The 22,454-nt window shown below is 38.2% G+C and overlaps 2 protein-coding genes across 7 annotated transcripts in view; both read left to right on the top strand.

Annotated features, from left to right (window-relative positions):
* col4a6 (collagen, type IV, alpha 6) overlaps positions 1-11,289 on the top strand; it is a 181,012-nt gene extending 169,723 nt beyond the window's left edge. For all 4 annotated transcript variants that reach the window (XM_087261742.1, XM_087261741.1, XM_087261740.1 and 1 more), the window contains 8 exons: positions 2,608-2,724; positions 3,276-3,437; positions 3,539-3,637; positions 3,734-3,883; positions 3,982-4,098; positions 4,690-4,881; positions 5,140-5,426; positions 7,982-11,289. In XM_087261742.1, the coding sequence (XP_087117868.1) occupies positions 2,608-2,724; positions 3,276-3,437; positions 3,539-3,637; positions 3,734-3,883; positions 3,982-4,098; positions 4,690-4,881; positions 5,140-5,426; positions 7,982-8,242 (1,385 nt within the window). In that variant the 3' untranslated portion in view covers positions 8,243-11,289. The remainder of the gene's footprint in view (positions 1-2,607; positions 2,725-3,275; positions 3,438-3,538; positions 3,638-3,733; positions 3,884-3,981; positions 4,099-4,689; positions 4,882-5,139; positions 5,427-7,981) is intronic.
* Positions 11,290-14,119: 2,830 nt separating this feature from the next.
* Positions 14,120-21,546, top strand: ankrd46b (ankyrin repeat domain 46b). Of its 3 annotated transcripts, XM_087259036.1 has the most exons (5): positions 14,120-14,797; positions 15,687-15,804; positions 15,886-17,484; positions 20,249-20,407; positions 20,686-21,546. In XM_087259036.1, exons 3-5 carry the CDS (start codon positions 17,174-17,176, stop codon positions 20,900-20,902), a joined length of 687 nt encoding a protein of 228 aa, XP_087115162.1. In that variant the 5' UTR covers positions 14,120-14,797; positions 15,687-15,804; positions 15,886-17,173; the 3' UTR covers positions 20,903-21,546.
* Positions 21,547-22,454: the final 908 nt, after the last annotated feature.

Here is a 22,454-nt window from a genome sequence, read left to right as displayed (position 1 = left end):
GTAAATGATTTTGGCCTAATGACTGAACCTGCGTTTTAAGTTGGTTAACATTGGTTTTGGATAAATCTTTTTTCCTTCTGCACAATGTTCTCTTGCACACTTTATTTTTCTAAAAAAATCAGCTGTAAATGCTGTAAATTTAAATCTAAATAAAAAAATGCCATGGAAAGAGTCAATGTCATCCTCATTTAGAATTTATTAATTATTTCATGTCAACTCTGAAGGAATTTTAGTCATAGCAGTAGAAAACGCAGGAAATGATCAGTGATGTAATTTTTTTGGTAGACTTTGTCCTTATTTTTCTGCCAAATTCAGCAGTATTTCTATGTGAAAGTTGGTATGTAAAGAGTCAGTGTCCTTCTAAATGAGAATTTATTGAATATTTCATGTCAACTCTGAAGAATTTTTAATTATAGCAGTAGAAAAAGCAAGAAATGATCAGTGATGTAATGTACTTCTCTATACTTTGTCCTTATTTTTCTGCCAAATTCAGCAGTATTTCTACGTGAAAGTTGGTATGTAATGAGTCAGTGTCCTCCTAAATGAGAATTTATTGAATATTTCATGTCAACTCTGAAGAATTTTTAATTATAGCAGTAGAAAAAGCAAGAAATGATCAGTGATGTAATGTACTTCTCTATACTTTGTCCTTATTTTTCTGCCAAATTCAGCAGTATTTCTTTGTGAAAGTTGGTATGTAAAGAGTCAGTGTCCTCCTAAATGAGAATTTATTGAATATTTCATGTCAACTTTGAAGAATTTTTAATTATAGCAGTAGAAAATGCAAGAAATGATCAGTGATGTAATGTACTTCTCCATACTTTATCTTTATTTTTCTGCCAAATTCAGCTGTAAATCATTAAGAATGTTGGCATGGGGAGAGTCAGGGGCATACTGAATTAGAATTGATTAGACATTTTTTGTCAACTCTAACAGAATTTCAATAGTGCAGGTAAATAAAGTAGAAGATGATGTGATGTAATTTTTTTGCTTTGTCTCCATTTTTCTGCCAAATTCAGCAGTAATTCTATATGAAAGTTGGTGTGTAAAGAGTCAAGGCCATCCTGATTCAGAGTTCATTGAATATTTCATGTCAACTCAAAAGCAAGAAAAAAAAAATCAGTGATGTAATGTACTTCTCCACACTTTATTTTTCTGCCATATTCAGCTGTAAATGCCAATAAAATTTCCCATGGAAAGAATCAAGGTCATCCTGAATTAGAATTTATTGAAATGTCTTGTCAACTCTGAAGAAATTTTATTAGTGCATGTATAAAAAGCAGAAAATGACCAGTGATGTATTCTTGCAGACTTTGCCTTTATTTTTCTGCCATATTCAGCTGTAAATGCCAATCACCTTTGGCATGGAAATTGATTCAAGGTCATCCTGAAATAGAATTAATTGAATATTTCATGTCAACTATGGCAGAATTCTCAGCAATAGCAGTAAAAAACAGGTGTTTTTTGCAGACTTCATTTTGTTTTTGCCTTGTAAATTGACATAAATGTCATGTCAAGTCTAAAGAAATTATTAATATCAGTGAAAAAAGCATGAATTCAATCAGTGTTAAATTATTATGGCAGACTTTTGCAAAACTTCAAAAAACTCTGCAATAAATGTATTTCAATGTTCTATATTTTCATATTTATTTTAAAAGGTACATTTATGATTTAATTAATGCATGTTTTCTTTTTACTAGACACATTTGGCCAATAACCGCTGAAATATATGTCTTTGTGAGGTTTTTGACTGCTCTAGCTTCTGTACCGTAATTCCTCAAACAGAAGTGCATTAAAATACTGGAGGTGGCTAGCTTGACCGGTTGTTCTCATGTGGCGGCTCACTTGACTGCGGTTTAATTGCGTAATTTTTTTTTAACGCGTTAATTATTTAAAATTAATCGCATGCGTTAACGCGTTAATTTTGACAGCGCTATATATATATATATATATATATATATATATATATATATATATATATATATATATATATATATATATATATATAGACACACACACACATATACTTTTATGAATCTATAATATATATGGAACTTTTTAACTTGTATACATTAGTGCATGGGGCGATCCAGTGGCACAGTAAGTAGTGCTGTCTCCTCACAGCAAGAAGCTCGCTGGTTCGAGCTTCGGCTGGGTCAGTTGACGTTTCTGTGTGGAGTTTGCATGTTCTCCCTGCGTTCGAGAGGGTTTCCTTCGGGTGCTCTGGTTTCCCCCACAGTTCAAAGACATGCGGTACAGGTGAATTGGGTAGGCTAAATTGTCCGTAGTGTATAAGTGTGAATGAGTGTGTATGGATGTTTCCCAGAGATGGGTTGCAGCTTGAAGGGCATCTGCTGCGGAAAACATGTATGCATTTTTGCAGTGTTGTGGGAAAATCAAAGACATTTGGAGAAACAAAAACATGATATGTTATTTCAAAGTGTCAGAGCCACTTCTAGTTATAATAATTAAATCCAGCTAATCAAGGGCTTTGCACTCTTCATATTATTTTCTGCAAGGCCTTTGAGCTGCATTCTAACAAGCAAATGGGCATTCATAAGCAGTCATTGGTTAATAGTCCCTGTTTCTTTTTTAATTTGCATATAGGTGCTCGTGGTTTAAGAGGCTACCCTGGAAATCCAGGCCCCCCTGGTCAACCTAGTCTTTCTAATATCCCAGGTCCTCTCGGAGACCCTGGACTTCCAGGATTAGATGGACGAGAAGGTACGAGACATCTCTGTCTTCACTGCTGTCATCACTTTTGTTGTTTTTCTAAGGTTGAACTAATTATTTCTTGGGGTTTACTTCTATTTACCTAAAACTACAATATGCTTGATCTCGAGATCTAAATCTTATTTCACCATGGTGCAATGTGACAAGCTAATAATACTTTGTTACAATATTTACAATAGTATTTTTGCTAGTATCTATAATTTACTTGCATTTTGATCTTTCTGGCAACTTTCACTTTTACTTGATTTAATTTCTTCAGTAAATTCTAAACTTTTACTCAGATGCACTTTCATAAAAGACATTTGTCAATTAATGCAAAATGAAAGGTAAGGAACAAACCATGGACAATAACTGTAACAAAGTCATTTTCTAGTAAGATATCTGTTCTTTTACTCAAGTGGGGCTTTCAACTACATTATCTACCGCTGTCGTTTAATTAAAACTTGCTTCTTTTTTTTTTACTTCTATTCTCTTGCCATGTTAGTTGCCTATCATTGTGATGATGCAGTGATTTAATGGAAACTGGATCTTTTGCACTGTAGGTCCCTTTGGTCCTCCTGGACTCCCTGGTCCACCAGGCCCTGGAACTGTCCAGGGAGACAGAGGAGACCCTGGGTTTCCTGGTCGTCCAGGAATAATAGGACCACGAGGTGAGCCAGGTGGTTTTGGAGCCCCTGGATTACAAGGCAATCCTGGTTTCAAAGGTATTCCCATTGACATTTTGACATGTTTTCTCTTTAACCCATTTTCTATGTTGTAGTTTGTCAAAAAGTAATTAAACATGTTTCTCTCTCTATATTTAAAGGACAAAGAGGTGAGCCTGGCTTCAGTGGTGTGCCTGGACGACCAGGGTCTCCTGGAGAACCGGGGGATTATGGCAGAAGTGGACCCAGAGGTCTAAAGGGTCAGTAGTTTATGAATTCAAATCAAAAATCTAAACAAGAATAATTCAATTCCTGGACAGTCTTGATACATTGACTTCTGCCTATTGTCTTCTCAGGTACTTCTGGTCCTGTTGGAAATCCAGGTTTTGTGTTCGCAAGTAACATAACAGCCAGAATGCCATCTGGGGATCCAGGCCAACCAGGGCTTGATGGATTTGCTGGTCAGCCAGGAATACCAGGTCTGCCAGGCAGTCCAGGCAACCCAGGTGAGAACTATTGAAGAAAAATAGAAAGTAATATGATATGAAAGTCTGATCAATTAACCATTCCAACTCCACTTTTGATTGCTTTGAAATTATTGTAGGCCCCAAAGGATTCAGAGGCCAAGTGGGTAGACTTGGTCCAGTTGGATTAGCTGGATCTCCTGGATTTACTGGTGATCCTGGTCCTTCTGGAATCCAAGGACCCACAGGACTCCAAGGTACAGATTGCAGCTGTAAATGTTTGGAAGTAATACTTTGGAAAAGATGGTTCATGATCAACAGATTAACGAGAAAAACTAATAAAATGTTTTAAAGACTGTGTCTAATCGAACAAATCTTTAGGAAATTTATATTTTTATTTAGCACAGACTCGTATAAGTTATGGTTTAATAATGCATTTCAGGTCATTGAAACCAATATATTTCTGTTGATAATTTATATAGTGTTGGATATTGATTTTTTTATCCCATGCAATATTTAAATCTTTAGGCAAAACTGGATGAGAACTGCAGTATCATCCAGTGTGTTACTTCAAGAAAAAAAATAGTAACTAGTTATCTTAATATTAAATTGTATCTAGTAATCCTAAGAGTAGTTTTTGCAATAAATATTGGGTACATTGAAAAGTAAATTCCTTAGCCATATCAGGTAGACATTTTACGTTTGATACTTGATTTTACTTAAGGTAATAGTACATTTCACTAAAGCATTCTGGTTTATATCTTTCCCCCTTCTTCTCTTGCCTTTTCTGTAACTTCTTCTCTAAATTTTTTACTTTAAAATTTTAAACTTTGCTATGTCCCCCACAGGACCTCGTGGTAAACCAGGGTTGCCAGGTATTCCTGCTCCACCGACGCGCAGCACTGGCATTGGTTATACTTTGGTGAAGCACAGTCAATCCACACGGGTGCCCATGTGTCCTGAGGGAATGACCAGGCTCTGGGAGGGGTACAGTTTGCTCTATGTGGAGGGACAAGAGAAAGCGCACAACCAGGACCTGGGTGAGACATTAGGCTTGGAATAAGCAAGTCCACAAACTGTAGCTTACACTAAGATCTTATAAAAGACTAGCTTTAATGTGTGATATTGAGATTGTATGTGTTTTATGAGTTTAATTGAGTTTTCCTAATTCTATTGAGTAGAGGCGGATTCATCTTATCATTGAATCAGTTGATTATAAATACAGTTTAACATGAATATGCAGATGAGTAAGTTTCTCCTCAAGATGGCGCTGTGAAAGATTGTTCTCATTTTCACAGGATTGCCCGGCTCCTGCCTGCCTCATTTCAGCACAATTCCCTTCCTCTACTGCACAGCCAATGAAATTTGCTACTATGCAAGCCGCAATGACAAGTCCTATTGGCTGTCCACCACAGCGGCTATTCCCATGATGCCTGTGGCAAATCAGGAGATTTCCCCATACATTAGCCGCTGCTCAGTGTGTGAAGTTCCATCTCAACCAATCGCTGTGCATAGCCAAGATCTGACCATACCAACATGCCCTCAGGGCTGGAGAAGTCTGTGGATCGGTTACTCCTTCCTCATGGTAAAATTCATTTACTGTATACCTGAACAAACATGCAAAGCCACACATCACTGCGGATTAACTAGTGACCTTACAGTGCAGCATGCATAATGTATGATTGTATGACTTTTGTGTACTTTTCAATTAACACAATAGGCATGAAGTAATATCCTTTAATAATTTAATAGTTTAATTTAATATTCATATTTTGATGTTCCTAAATTTAAAATATTGTGATAAACAACATGAACATCAGTAGTCAAATTATTTTGCCTTAATCTAATTAAGACAATATGATCAAGGTGTTTACATGATTTGCTTTTTGAATGTTCCTTTCATGCTGCCGTTTTACATGTTAAAGTGCATAGATTGATTAACGTCATTGCGTCACCATGCTTTAAACGTTTCCTCTGGAGTTTCATGTAATTTCAGGTGTTTCAATTTTTGTCAACTTTAACTGCAGTTTGGCGCTTTCACTTTCATTCAGGAACATTTCCTGCATTATTGGTTATGAGATTGTTGGTGTTCATGTAAACGTACTCAATGACATAAAGACATTTATTGTAAATGTGGGTATTACACTTGACTAAAACAACAGCTCACTCACTCATGTTCTTCTTGCTTAGTCACTGTTTTTTCAGGGGTTGCCACAGTTGAATGAACCACCAAATACTCTGGTAAATGTTTAATGCGACGGATGCCCGTCCAGCTGCAGATTAAATCCATCAAATTTAAAAAAAATGTGTTACCTGTAACTAAATTTTTAAAACATTAAAAGCATAGTTCACCCAAAAATTAAAATAATGTCATCATTTACTCACCCAACACTTGTTGGGGGAAAACAGCCATTGACTTCTATAGTATTTTGTGTTCCTACTTTATATGGCATGACTGTTTATTCCAGCATGCTTCATAAAAGCTTGTTATGTGAAAAGAAAGAAAGAAAGAAAGAAAGAAAGAAAGAAAGAAAGAAAGAAAGAAAGAAAGAAAGAAAGAAAGAAAGAAAGAAAGAAAGAAAGAAAGAAAGAAAGAAAGAAAGAGGAACCATTTGTGTGTGAGTAAATGATGAGGACATTTTCATTTTTGGATGAACTATCACTTAAATTTTCAAAACTATTGTTTCCTACTCTAATAAAAACCATTGAACTATTCTAGTTTCCCGGGGATTTAATTTCATGTAATTTAACAAAAAAAGAATATATGTATACATCATTAGCAACTCTCAATTCACATTTCTCAAAATTCACGAGTGTCAGTTGTAGTACATGCAATTGCAAGAGTCAAGCTTTAAATAAGAAAATTTACAAATCTCTCATCAAACCCCTCTCTTTTGATGCAAGTCTACCTTAGAATTCTTTCATAAGGTGCTTCATAATGGTTGAGGAGCACTGCGAGCAGAGGAAGGAGTGGACGTGGCCAGTAGAGCAGGAGAAAACAGGAGAGCGAACAACTGTTGTCAGTTGGCTCACAGAATAAGACAAGGAGACCCATGATTTTGTAGTTTACAAAGTTAAAATGCAAAGAAATAAACTAATTTCATGTCCTGCTACATTTGTCATTCATAATTTCATATGCACAAAAAGCACAATTTGTAATATCATCATAAAGATAATCGTGTTTATATAAATGCTTTAAATGAGGAGGACTTCTCTACTCCACAATCCCTGGGTCTGAATGCAGACACAGTGGAGCAGTGCAGCAGGTCTCTTGCCCTATCTATTTCAACCATTAACCCTGCCTGTAATCTGGAGGATTTTAAACATAGATGAACACAGCAGCACTGATATATCTGAATGGTAACGAACTCAAGTGATAAAAGACAAAGTCCACCGATCTCCAATTCTCGTACAGCTCTCTCAACAAAACTGCTTGCTGCAAACCAACAGCTTTGCTGTATCGGCCCTAGAGCATCACAGGGAAAAACATGCAACAAACCTTGTGAATCATGGAAACAAATACATACAACTCGTGCCATGCGTGGACATGGTCTCACCAAGTCATTGGGTCTCAGAGCACAGCAGGTCTGCCTTGCCTTCGGAAAGCACATGCTCTCATGAGTAATTTAGAAGCAGGGTCTTCTCATAGAATAAGAAAACTCTGCTATGAATAATAATGAGAAACCGACATGTTCAGCAGTACATCACAGATTTTAATCCTGCCCAATAATGATTTTAAACCCAGAAAATGAATTAGCTGACAAAAGCTCAAAATTATGCAGTTTTCTCCACAATTAAAGTTGAAAGGTGTTAACATCGTCTTTACTGATGCTCAACACACACAAATCTGTTCAAATCTCTAAAAAAGAATTTGAGGGTGTCTTGAACTTTTTACTGACTTTTTACCGAGATGCTAATGGTCTAATCCAATTTAATGATCAATGCTAAGCTAAGCTAAAAGTGCGCCTGCCAGACCCAGACATCGGCTGAATGGATTTAAAAATGGTTAAAACTGCTTAACTGTAGTAAAGCTGTAAAACAAGTTTAAAAAAGTGGAGTGTTTCTTAATTATTTTACTTCCTGGTATCTTAAAAATATCAAACTGTGTGAGTAAAACTTTGTGTTTTGTGTGTGGTTCAGCACACAGGTGCAGGTGGAGAAGGAGGCGGTCAGTCACTCATGTCTCCCGGCTCTTGTCTGGAGGATTTCCGCGCGACTCCCTTCATTGAGTGCAACGGCGCCCGCGGCACCTGCCACTATTTTGCCAATAAGTACAGTTTCTGGCTGACCACAGTGGATGTGAATGAACAGTTCGTCCAGGGTCCCACACAAGAGACGCTCAAAGGAGATCAGTTTCGCTCGCGTCTCAGTCGCTGTCAAGTCTGCATGAAGATCTTGTAGCTTGTGTAGACGCACTGCAGGAGAATTAAACTTTTAGAAGAAGAGGAGGAGATTAGGAGAAAGTAAGAAAGAAACATCAACTGATTGGAGTTCATGCCCTTAATGCACATCAGTGGGGATTATGAGGGCTAAGGTGAACACATGGAAAATATCGAGGATGGGACGAAAAGAAGTGGAGATAATCGACAACAGTGGTGCTATGTTGAAAAATATGATGTTGCGTTTGTACGTTCAAGCTTTTTCTTTAAGTTGTTGGTCATATTCACGGCTACCTCAGAGAAAGAATCCCAGAATTCCAGTGGATGGCACACAATAATACATCTACGCCACTTTTACTGTGTCGAGATGAAATGCTGTCTTTATTAACCCGTTCTTCTGCATTTCCTTTATAATCTTTTGGCTTCAGTAGACTGTATTGGTGCTTTCTTCACATTAATGTTACGCAGATCTTCTTGTTTATGGTGTACTTTTTGATTTCTTGATCATTTACTCATCCTCCTCTTGTTTCAAACCTTTCTTCTGTTGAATACAAAGCAAGAGATACAAAACATTTTTGGGAAAAAACAGCTATTGACTTTCATATTATATATTTTTTTGTTTTCACTATGGATGTCAATGGCTGCTTCACTCTAAACTGATCTTATAAGGAAACGTAACTATTCTACGTTTTGTCAATTTAGTATGATTTTTCAAAGCAGGCGTGGCACCAAACACCACCCCTAAACTTAACCAGCTCATTGAGGGATAAACAAACAGTACTAAACTATACAAATGAGATTGTAGTTTTTAAAAAGGAGGTGTGGCACCCAACAAATTATACTAAATTGTACGAATAAGATGGTAAAAATTCATACGAATTAGCCACTAAATCAAAAAGTTCTAAAAACGCGTTGGAATATCCAGCCTCATCTCACAAGTAATTCAATTCATTTCACCTTTATTTGTATAGCGCATTTACAATGTAGATTGTGTCAAAGAAGCTTCACATAAAAGAATTTAGTAAATTGAACAGTGTAGTTCAGTTTTTAAAGTTTAAGTTCAGTTCAGTTTAGCTCAGTTCAGTGTGGTTTAATAACCACTACTAAGAGTCCAACTGAAGAGCAAATCCATCGATTCGCAGCTCTACAGATCCCGAATCATGCAAGCCAGTGGCGAGGAAAAAAATATATATATAATTGACGAAAGTGAAGAAAAAAAACCTCGAGAGAACCAAGATCAGATGGGTTCCATTTCTCCACTGGCCAAACGTCTTGTGCAGAGCTGCAGTCTAAGCACTGGAGGCTGGAAGCTGGGCCTCAGCGAGGACTTGTCTGTCCCTGGAGCGTCACGCGAATCAGTCTCATGCTCTCCACTTCTCCATGACCAACACAGAAAAATAAACGTAACTATTTTCCATTTCGTCAGTCTAGAGACTAATTCGTACAAATAAATACAAGTTCAGTTGTTTGGAAATGAACAATTTTGAAAAAAGGAGACATGGCACCCAACAAATCCTATTAAATTGTACGAATGCGATCCTACGAATTTATACGAGTTAGCCACTAAATCAAAAAGTCACGACATGCTTTTAAAATATCCAGCCTCATCTCACAAGTGAAATTATTTTACGTTTTGTCAGTTTAGAGACTAATTCGTACAAATTCACACGAGTTCAGTCATTTAAAAATGTACGATTTTAAAAAGGACACGTGGCACCCGACAAATTTTTTTAAATCAAAAAGTTATGAGATACGCATTTGAATATCCAGCCTCATCTCATGAGGAAACGTAACTATTTAACTTTTTGTCAGTTTAGTGGCTAATTTATACAAATTCATATGAGTTCAGTCGTGCGAAAATGTACAATTTTAAAAAGAAGGTGTGGCACCCAACAAATTCTTCTAAATTATATGAATGAGAACATACAAATTGATACGAAATAGCCACCAAATCAAAAAGTTACGAATTGCCATGAGATTGTGTTGGAGTATCATGTTTTGTGTTCAGCAGAAGAAACAAATCACTTGAGAGTGAGTAAATAATGAGTACATTTTCATTTTGAGCTAACTATTCCATGAATGAGCGAGATTGTGCCTCATGGCTGTCACTTGAATTAGTCAAACCCCATAAATATCTTACATATGCATATCCTATATATATATAGGATATTCATATATACAGGATATATATTTATGTATATGAATTGCACTGAAGTTAAAGTAAAAAAGTTACAGTTCTATCACATGATCATATGCTACTGATCTAAATCCATCTAGTTCACAGGTAGTTTGTTCACTGAGATAAGTTGATATCATTTTCAGGTTTGAGAAACTCTCAAACATCCACCAAGCATAAATAATGAGAATATTAATACCTTACAGATCATCCTTTCCTCATTTTAAGGTACGTATTTCATACCACAATTCATTGCATGACCAAAAAAGTGTATATTGTTATAGTCAAGTGTCATTTCCTTTTTATTTTAAATGTCTAATTTACTTTGTGCATTGAAAGTGTTAAAGATTTGAATTAGCCAGTCTCTTAGAGAGACGGGTTTACGCTTAACCACTATGATCACTACGCTTTCAGTCTCTCAATGGTAGCCCTGAGTATACATGTACAATTTTTCTGTTTCTGTTGCATTGGTTAGATTATTGTTTATTAATTTCACCCCTTTGATAGAAAGATGTACAGTACAATTAAGTACATGTAATATAGGGAAAGGTTTAACAGTGTTTCTCCACTTAACATATGTTGCTTTTAGTTCTTTTCTAAAATAAAAATATATACAGTATATGTACATTTGTGAAGATTGGCTGTCACAAAGTGAGCAATTTGCTTTTGTTTTTTATTGCTTTAAGACAAAAAAAAGACAGATGTATGATTTCAGAGCCCAGTACATTTTAATAATTGAGCATTTAGAATTTTAAAATGAATTCAGACAGTAAATGAAAAAAAACAAGAATGAGATTTTCCAGTATTTCATATAGTGGTGTAAATGTTTAATCTGAATGCTCACAATGAGTACATGTATGAAACCTGTCAAATAAAAGTATTCAGACTTTTAATTTCTGTCATATTTAAAGTTTTTATAGTGTATGTATAGTTATTGCCAATGTAACAATTGTAATGTTACGGGACACTGAGAAGGGAGGAGCGGATCCAAACACAGGTTTATTCGAAAAGTCAGGCAAGCAACGGTCACAATCAGGAGCAAACAGATGTATGCAGGCAAATCCAATGTCATGGTCAATGAACAGGCAAACGGTCAGTACAGGCGGCAAGATATCAAAACAAGAAAGCAAAGCAGAGATCAAACACAAAGGGCAAGAATGGGGCCCTGTTTCAGAAAGGAGGTTAAGAGAAAACACGGAATATGTTAACCCTGAAATGAGAGAAACTCTGGGTTTTCTGTTTCAAAATGGCAGATTTGTCAAACTGGAGAAAGCAGGGAAAGTTAAGCCTGTTTCTGAAAGAGAGGTAACTTTAGCTCAGAGTCAGTTACCATAGTAAATTACTCTGTGAACCTAACCTGGTCAGGAGCAGGTTTTATTCTTTAAACTCTGTTTCTGTCGGTCTCCTGCTCTTTTTTTAAAGACAATCTTAACAAACAAAATGTTCTGCTATACCGTTCCTAAGGTATGTGAATTTTTTATTTATTTATTTATATTGTTTTTGTAGCTTTTTAGAACAACAGTATATCTAGATGAAAAGATATCCAAAGATGGCATTTAAAACTGTAAAGAAATCTGTGTTTTTGTAAGTAATAAAGACAGCAGAAGTCAGTAATTCATTTAGCTACTGTACCAAAATATTTTAGATGTTTCTCAAAATAAAATAAATTGAGTTCAAAATGGAAAAAAGTTTTTGTTTTTTACGCAGACATTCAAAAAGAATATATTTTAGAGCAGTAATCACAATAGGCTACCGTGAAACCGTGATATTTTTATCCAAGGTTATCATCCCATCATAATCTTAAACCAGCCCATGCCTAATCTTAACTTCTGTTTCCTTTGGCTTAGTCCCTTTAATTATCAGGGGTCACCAAAAAACAACTGCCAACTTATCCAGCATATGTTTTACACAGCGAATGCCCTTCCAGCTGCAACCCATCACTGGAAAACACCCATACACTCTCATTCACACTCATACACTACGGACAATTTAGCTTACCCAATTGACCCTTCGCTAAACCACACCCAAAAACCGCCACCCACCAGTTGTGGCTTAGCAACCGTAGCTACGCGCAGGAGCTCTGACAAGCTTTCGAGTGGGGGAAACAAGCCAAAGCGTTGTGCATATAGATTGTGCAAATCTAATCCCTGGTATTCTTAAAGTTTGGACAGGGCTGTGGAATTTTTTCCCTTTTCAAAACCAAAAACCCAAAAGGAGAAATGCCAGCATGGATAAAACTCTGTGAGGGGCGCTGAAGGAGCGGAGTTAAGTTGGTTGATTTGAAAATTCCTGACAATTCATAGACGACAGTTTCAAGAGTTCACACTTAGCTGATGATTTATAAAAGCTTGTTTGGCATGCTGTCCCGGGAGAGAGCCCTGAGCTCAAGGGCTCCTCGAGCCCGGGGCTTCCTCCCGTTGGCAGAGCGAGAGGGGAGCCTGAGCTCGGTGGGTCTCAGAACTCCCCTGCTGCGGTAAAAACACAAGGGGTTAGACAAAGCTTGATTGTTATGTATGTTAAATGCCTTTGGATGGTGGGAGGAAACCGGACACCTGGGGAAAACCCACGCGGACACGGGGAGAACATACAAACTCCTCTCAGAAACACCCACCGGTCCTGTGGAACCAGGGCTGGCAGTGTTCTTGCTGTGGGGCTCACAGTGCTAACCACTGGGCCGTCGTGCCGCCCAATCAGAGGTAAAGGAAGAGAGGAGGGGGGTTTCTTCCAAACGAAGATAAAGTGAACTGAAAACTGTGGCTATTTATAGAAGCTTAGGGCTCATATGATCGGAAGATATGATTAGCAAATGCGAGACCGGCCATGATAAATCATAAGCACGTGATCCTCTCGAAATTAGTTTATGAATAAAATTCACTTAAATCTGTTGTTTGCTTTTATATTTGGTGTCGGATGAATTTATGCTGGTAGGGAAAATCTATTTGTTCCCTTCTGCTATTTATACTTTAATTTATAATTCAATTTTTTATTTATTTCTTCTGCTTAACTGCAAATTAATAGAAACTGGATAAAGAAAACACAAACATACAGACATATAGATATAGTTAATGTACATTGTTATGGTCAATTATGCTAATATTAATAATAAGTCCATAATTTCCCCTTTCTGGCTGCTCTTTCTATGAATTAATTATGTAGAAGCACTGTCCATGCATGTTTCCTCATCGGTTAGTGATGGAAGTGGGCGTATGTCCTGCTAACTTACTGTGTGAAAGGGGCTAATTGTTAGCATACGTTTTCAGCTTTCTTCAAAATATTGTCTTTTGAAGAAAACTCATAGGATTGGAACCACTTGAAAATGAGTAATTCATTTATTTATTCATTTTCTTTTCAGCTTAGTCACTTTATTAATCAGGGGGTCACTAAAGCGGAATGAACCGCCAACTTATCCAGCACATGTTTTTTGCAGCGGATGCCCTTCCAGCTACAATCCATCACTGGGAAACATCCATACACACTCATTCACACACATACACTACGAACAATTTTTAGCTTGCCCTATTTATATGTTTGGACATCCAGGGGAAACCTACGCCAACACGGGGAGATCATGCAAACTCCACACAGAAATGCCAACTGACCCAGGCGGTAATGAGTATATTTATGTTTTGGGTGAACTCTCCCTTTAATTTGTGCATCATCGCCCCACAGCAGCAGAGGGCGCTGTGAGAGTTCAAATACACACACAGCCTCCACTGCAGCTTTAGTAACTCATAAACACTACAGACAGAGAAGCGACGGAACAGAACAGACCCCACTCATTTCACCTGTGATACTGCTGCACAAAACAGGTACATAAAACCCCAAGAGCATTTATGAAAAAACTGCGCTAACATATTTCTGTGTTGTTGTAACGGTACATGAATTTCGTCTTCAAATGCTGTTCTGATTCACGCTAGTAAACATGCAGTGATTACAGCAGCTGTTTTCAGATATGTGGTCAAAACGACGTTACATCACATTTGACATAGTAAAGCTGGTTTGTACCGTGATTGTTGTTTGCCGTAGATGGATGTTTTTTTAGAAGTCAGCATCATCTTCATCAGCATCATCAGTATTATCTAGCAGTGCTGCTAATGCAGAATCCTCCTCCTCTCCTCTCCTTCTTCCAGCACTGCAGATGAAGATCTGCTGAATAGTGCTGCTGTGACACTCATAGGTTGCATTATTGTTGTAAATTAAAACCATAAAAGGCTTACTAAGGTGTGAGTAGCTGACCTTAGCACCTCCATCCTCATCATTTAGTTTTACTCATAATCAGTGGGGAAAAGTAAGTATAATATTGCCAGAAAATTAAACCTGCTGTATACAATGTTGTATTGACATAGTGACAACATTAATGGGAATGTATGTGCATTAGAAAGAAAATGAAGTAATTATATAGTAAGTAAGTAAGTAAAGTTTATTTATAAAGCACATTTACTTCAGTTTGGCACTGACCAAAGTGCTGAACAAAACCATAGCACACACTCTAAAAGAGTAAAAGATAACAATAAAAGTAATAATAGGAATAAAAGTATTACAGCAACAACCACAATAAAGATTAAAAGCCTGGGAATGCAATAGAATAAAAATGTGTCTTAAGTCTGGACTTAAAAATAGAGAGAGAAGAAGCACTTGTAATATCCGGTGGTAGCTGGTTCCACAAACGAGGAGCAGCGACTGCAAAGGCTCTATCACCTTTCAGTTTAAGTCGTGACCGAGGAACTTGAAGTAAAATTTTATTTGAGGACCTAAGAGACCGAGGAGTTGACTAAGTTAATAAGCTCTGATATATAAGAAGGTGCTTGCCCATTCAGTGCTTTAAAAACAATAAGTAAAATCTTGAACTGAATTCTAAAATTAACAGGAAGCCAATGAAGGGATGCTAAAACTGGTGAGATATGAGCATGATTTTTGGTGCCTGTTAAAAGTCTAGCTGCCGCATTTTGAACCAACTGCAACCGTGCCAATGAGGATTGGGGGAGACCAACATATAAAGAATTGCAATAGTCTAGGCGGGATGTGATAAAAGTGTATGTATGACCTTTTCCAGATCTTGAAAGGAAAGAATGGATTTGAGTCTGGAGATGATCCTCAGCTGATAATAACTATTCTTAACCACTGAGCTAATTTGTTTTTCTAGACAAAGCTCAGAATCAAAGATAACACCTAGATTTTTTACTTGCGATTTAACATACGGTGCAAGACTTCCCAAGCCCCCAATATACGACATTCTTGTTTTTGAGGGGCCGAAGAGAATAACTTCAGTTTTGTCATTATTAAGTTGAAGGAATATAACACCAATGCACCTGTTTCAGAGTTATGTTAGTGTATATTACTATTACTACACTTTATCAGGTACACCTGTCCAACTGCTTGCAAATTTCAAATTAGTTAATCACATGGCAGCACTGAATTTAATTTATTGCATGGGATAGCCCCTTGAGATGAATCATCTCATTTTCGAGGGGGTCTCTATCATTTTCGAGGGGGTCCCTAACTCAATGCATTTAGGCATGTAGATATGGTCAAGAAAATTTTCTGTAGTTCAAGCTCAGCATCAGAATGGGGAAGAAAGCTGATTTAAGTGACTTTGAATGCGGCATGGTTGTTGGTGCCAGACAGACTGGATTTTCACGCACTCTAGGGTTGAAAGAGAATGGTCGCAAAAGTGAAAATATCTAGTGAGCGGCAGTTCTGTGGGCACAAATGCCTTGTTGATGCCAGAGGTCAGAGGAGAATGGCCAGACTGGTTCCAGCTGATAGAAAGGCAACAGTAACTCTCTACCACTCGATACAACCGAGATATGCAGAAGAGCATCTCTGAACACACAACACATCCAACTTTGAAGCAGATGGGCTACAGCAGCAGAAGACCACACCGGGTGCCACTCCTGTCAGCTAAGTACAGGAAACTGAGGCTACAATTCATACAGGCTCAGCAAAACTGGACAAAATATGATTGGAGAAACATTGCCTGGTCTGATGAGTCTCGATTTCTGCTGCCACATTCGGATGGTAGGGTCAGAATTTGGCATCAATATGGTATCAAGCATGGATCCATCCTGCCCTGTTTCACTGGTTCAGGCAGCTGGTGGTGGTGTATTGGTGTGGGAGGTATTTTCTTGGCACACTTTGGGCCCATTAGTATCAATTGAGCATCATGTCAACACCACAGCCTACCTGAGTATTGTTGCTGACCATGTCCATCGCTTTATGACCACAGTGTACTCATCTTCTGATGGCTACGTCCAGCAGGATACACATCATGTCATAAAGCGTAAATCATCTCAGACTGGTTTCTTGAACATGACAATGAGTTCACTGTACTCAAATGGCCTCCACAATCACCAGAACTGAATCCAATAGAGCACCTTTGGGATGTGGTGGAATGGGAGATTCGCATCCTTGATGTGCAGCCTACAAATCTGCAGCAACTGCATGATGCTATCACGTCAATATGGAGCAAAATCTCAGAGGAATATTTCCAGTACCTGCCACGAAGGATTAAGGCAAAAGGGGTTCCAACCCGGTACTAGTTAGGTGTACCTAATAAAGTGAGCCGTTAGTGTATGGTATGTGGGTTAGTCAGTGTTATTTAAATTACTCTCAGCGATTAAATTACAGTATTGTATAATACAGAGGTGTGCTGCCCAAATGAAAACAAATCTTTATAACACAAAATCTTTGTTGTTCTGAAGTGAAATCCAAGCTTCATGAGTCACCTCATTGTTGTTTTTCTCAGTTACGCTGGAATTTTCGGAGACCGACTCGGACATGTCCTATGTCTTCATCAATGACTCGTCGCAGACCAGTGTCCCGCTCCTGCAGGCTTGTATTGATGGGGACCTGAGTTTCGCCAGGCGTCTGCTGGAGACCGGCTGTGATCCCAACATCCGGGACCACCGAGGTCGCACGGGTCTTCATCTGGCAGCGGCGCGGGGTAATGTGGACATCTGCCGATTCCTGCACAAGTTTGGGGCAGACCTACTGGCCACTGACTATCAGGGCAACACGGCGCTGCACCTGTGCGGGCACGTGGACACCATTCAGTTCCTCGTCTCCAATGGCCTCAAAATTGATATTTGGTGAGATGTGCCATAATTTATTTACTATTTTAGATAATTGATGATAACGTGTATTTTTACAATGGGCTGAAGCAGGGGTCACCAAACTTGTTCCTGGCTGGTTTCTAGCAGATTTTAGCTTTAACCCTAATCAAACACACCTACACACCCTAATCAAGGTCTTACCAGGTATTCTTGAAACATCCAGGCAGGTGTGTTGAGGCAAATTGAAGCTAAACCCTGCAGGGACACCGGCCCTCCAGCACCGAGATTGGTGACCCCTGGTCTAAAGGCTTAAATTTACAGCATAAATGAGTGGTCTCCCAAAAAAAAGACCTGAAATGCTGAATCATCTCACCACAGTATGTTTCCACTGTGTAATGATCCATCCTTGATGCCTCCGAACCCAGAGAATTTGACAGCGCATCTGGACACTGTTAATATAGGGCTTCCTTTTGGCACAATACAGTTTTAACTCCCATTTGTGTATGTAACTATGTATTGTGGTACTTTAAAAAGGTTTGCTTAAGTAGTCCTGAGCCCATGTAGTGATATCGCTTATAGATGAATGAGGATTTCTGATGCAGCGCCGCCTGAGTTATCGGAGATCATGGTTGTTTAGCTTAGGCTTGCTCACTTGTCTTTGACGCACTGAAATTTCTTCAGATTCCTTTAATCTTTTAAAGATGTAATGCAATGTTGAAGGTGAAATATCCAAAAGTCTTTACTATATTTCTTTGAGGAACATTGTTTTTAAACATTGAATAATTTTGTCAAACTGGTGATCCTCGGCCCATCTTTGCTCCTAAAGGACTAGTTCTTTCTTGGATGCTGCTTTTGTACCAATCATAATTACAATCACCTGTTGGCATCACCTGTTTCAAATTATTATTTAACCAATTTACCTGATTGCTAGCCCTAAATTACTCCTGTGCCAACTCTTTTTGCAGTGTGTTGCAGGTCTGAATGACAGGAAAGGATGTATATTTACAAATGAAATGAAGTTGACCAGACAAAACATGAATATTTTCTGTTTATATTGTCTGCAATCAAATACAAGTAAAAATAAATTAAGAAATCATTACATTCTTTTTTATTTTATTTGCTATTTCCCTACTGTCCCATACTTTTTTTTTGGTAATTGTAATGTACTATTGCCTCTTAAACCTGAATATATGAACATGATATAATATTGACTTCGGTTTTTTGCCCATATTACATTAAGGATTGGACAAATTTGCATTTACTGGTTTACAGGGCAAAATGAAGCATGAAGCATTATTATTAGTAGTAGTAGTAGTGGTAGTAGTAATACTACTATTTATATATATTTATTCATCCATTTTCTTTTTGGCTTAGTCCCTTTATTAATCTGGGCTCGCCAAAGCGAAATGAATCGCCAACTTATCCAGCATGTGTTTTATGCAGTGGATGCCCTTCCAGCCGCAACCCATCACTGGGAAACACCCATACACTCTTGCATTCACACACATACATTCCCCTATAGCAGGGGTCTCAAACTCAATTTACCTGGGGGCCGCAGGAGGCAAAGTCTGGGTGAGGCTGGGCCGCATAAGGGATTTCACACAAAAAAAGTCCTCAAATGTCATTATTAACAGTTTTAATTATTTCTTCTGAACATGAAGTGTCCTGAACATTAATAGAACATTGAGTGAAGATTATGAACAGTTCTTCTGAACATGGCATCTTTTGCCTACTTCTTGCTGCCAGAGACTTGACAGCGCTTCTTCTCACAAATCTGAACCACATTTGGCTTTAGAGCGGAAGCAGTTGAGACCCTCAGTATGGGTTGAAGATGATCATCATTAAGTCTAGACCTGTACTTTGACTTATTGAAGTCCTAGGGAAAAAAGTGGGGGAACTCACTCAAAACTTCCATTCCCTCACCTAAAAAAAAAGGCGTATATATGTATAAATAAAACACCCCCACCCCACTCCAGTCACATCAGTCTGTACCAGTCTGTATCTACCTATAATATCAATATATATAAGATGCAGGGCAGGCACATGCCCTTTTTAGTTTTGCATAGAAAGTGCCCTTCCAAAATGATCAAAATTGCCCCCGCGACGCGACACACCCTCGGTCCCGCCCTACAGTAGGCGCGAGATAACACCCCTGATCAGAACGCGAGCGACAACACGCATTGAGTGACAAGCGCGCTGTGTACGGATAGAATCAGCGGAGCGGGGAGCGCTCTCTCTCCCCGCTCCGCTGATTCTGTCAGAGTACAGCGGTCGGCTCGGGCCACAAAATATTGCACTGAGGGCCGCGAGTTTGAGACCCCTGCCCTATAGCACATATGTTTGGACTGTGGGGGAAACCAGAGCACCCGGAGGAAATCCACGCCAACACTGGGAGAACATGCAAACTCCACACAGAAATGCCAACTGACCCAGCCAGGACTCAATCCAGCGACATTCTTGCTGTGAGGCGATCATGCTACCCACTGTGCCACTGTGATGCCAGCTATTACTATTATTATTATTTATTTATTATTATTATTATTATTATTATTATCATATTAATAGTTTTAATAATAATTTGCATGGCATTATTTTCTTTACCATAGTACCCATACCTAAGGTTTTTGACAGCCACTCATTATTATTATTATTATTATTATTATTATTATTATTATTATTATTAAACAGAAATAAAATGTTTAACAGTTTCATATAGTTAATAAATAATATTTTATTTTAGATAATTAGTATTTTTTAATCTGACTTTTAACTTCCCATTTGTTCTCCTGCATTTGAGCAGTAACCACAACGGCTCGACCCCACTCGTGCTCGCCAAGAGGAGAGGGGTAAATAAAGATGCCATCCGGCTGCTGGAAGGTCTAGAAGAGCAAGAGGTCAAAGGCTTCAACAGAGGAGCTCACTCCAAACTAGAAGCCATGCAGATGGCTGAGAGCGAGAGGTGAGATTCCCTCCAATCACACTGTAAAAAAATTCTGGGTTCCACACATTTCCTTCATGTTGTCCCAAGACAAATCAATTAAGTAACTTAATTGTCTTTACAAATTTAAGTGCATTCAACATAAACCAATTAAGTTGTGCCCAAAAAAAAACTCAAGAATTGTGTTGATTCAGCTCATTTAAATAAGTAGTTTGAACAACAAGCAAACTTCATTTTAAGTGCAGCATTTATTACGTGTCAGCACTTCTTTTGCTAACTCAACACTATGTGGTTTCCAGTGCAATGGAGAGCCATTCGCTGCTGAACCCAAACCTGCAGAACAGTGAGGGTGTGCTGTCCAGCTTCCGCTCCACCTGGCAAGAGTTCGTTGAGGATTTGGGCTTCTGGAGGGTCCTGCTGTTGCTGGTGGTCATCGCCCTGCTATCTCTGGGCATTGCTTACTATGTTAGCGGCGTTCTGCCCTTTTCTGCCAGTCAGCTGGAGTTGGTCCACTGAGAGACAGGTGGTGTTGTTTTATCTCGGGACTGGAGTCAAACTTTGAACTAAAAAGGAGTTTTGAGGGGACACTGAAGGTTCCTTATAGTACAAGATTAGCTCTGATGTGAAGTTTAGAAATGATCTTGTCATTCTCACAGGTGAGGTCGAGTGGAGACATGATGATGATGATGATGATGGGTGCACTATAAAGGAACACTGAAAGGTAAAGGTTCAGGTATTATGGGGGAAATGGTAAAGATTTCTTAAATACACTCTAAGTGATGTAAACCCATTTCTCACAGATCCTCCCACAACAGTAGACACATGCACTTGCGTTAATGTATACAACATTAGATGATTGTTGTAGGCTAGATCAGACATGAAGTATTAATATTTGATTATTTCCCTTGGCCATCACCTTTGTTTTTGTCTGTATATGAAGTCACTGTTGTGAAAGTATGAACAGACACTATATATGCTTATTTATTTATCGCTATTCATTTGTCATTACATAGAATATTGTAAGTAAAACAAGTAATGATATGTAAAATGGTACATAAATCGCTAAATGGCCAACAAGATCCTGTTTGTGTTTAAATGGTCTTTTACGTTTAAAAAAAAGTCTTCATACAAATAAACAGAAATGTTTTTTCTTCATAAAATGCTTTTGTACCTTTTAATGCATTTTTACTAGCAACATTTTCAGAAATTAATGGCAATGCTTATGTATGAGCAATATCACACTCGTAGCAGTCTGATATGGCTGTATATCGGCCCAGTGGGAGGTTGGTGTTGGCTTGAGGCCACAGGCCGAGTGCCTTAAGTGTGCCACCAGTGACAGACATATCGCACTGCTACAAGTGCGATATTGCATTTATACAACAGTTAGATAGAAATCGTGTATATAAAAAAAGGAAATAAAACACAGAGAGTCTCAAAACCCCTTTGTATGAGGAACTACTTCTGCCATTCATACTACTTCTCCAATGTCATGTCAGAGCTAGTATTTGAATGATTCTCTTGCCTAATATCTAAAGTGATGACAAAACATGATTTTACTCACATTTTAAGATTATAAAGCTGAATGGCATGAAATGCCATCAGTCTACAGAGATTTACCAGTATTTCTCTGATGTAATCACTCTCTGTTGCCATCTTGTGGCTAAACGTCAAGCGTCTTTGCTCTTGTCAGTATGGCTGGCTGACCACCGATGTACTGAGTCTCTGAAATTATAAATATATAAAATAGGCAGTATCTTTAAATAAACTGCACAAATGCAATCTAAAGAACTACATTCTCACCTAAAAAAGCATTACAAGTACATTATGTTGTCTAACAGCTGCAATATTTGTCAAACTGAAGTAGGTTTATTGATCTGCTGTCAGTATGTGGGCAAAGTAAGGCCCAATCACAATTCTATTTTTGTACCCCTTACCTTTGGCCCTTTAAACAGAGTGTAAAGAGGACGGGCTTCAATATTTACCCCTAAGAATTGGGACAGCACCTGCACATGTCATTATATGTCATCACAATCTCATGCTTCATATGAGATCAGACGATCGCGACTGC

The sequence above is a fragment of the Danio rerio genome, chromosome 7 (assembly GCF_052040795.2).
Source record: "Danio rerio strain M-AB ecotype USA chromosome 7, GRCz13ab, whole genome shotgun sequence".
Taxonomy (NCBI): domain Eukaryota; kingdom Metazoa; phylum Chordata; class Actinopteri; order Cypriniformes; family Danionidae; genus Danio; species Danio rerio.
Note: the sequence above shows the minus strand (reverse complement) of the source record. Positions and strands in the feature narration are given on the sequence as shown.

Coding starts and splice junctions, on each gene's coding strand:
- ankrd46b (XM_087259035.1), top strand. CDS start 17,174: ATGTCCTATGTCTTCATCAATGACTCGTCGCAGACCAGTGTCCCGCTC. Junction 17,485..20,248: donor GGCCTCAAAATTGATATTTG/GTGAGATGTGCC, acceptor GCATTTGAGCAG/TAACCACAACGGCTCGACCC. Junction 20,408..20,685: donor CAGATGGCTGAGAGCGAGAG/GTGAGATTCCCT, acceptor TGTGGTTTCCAG/TGCAATGGAGAGCCATTCGC.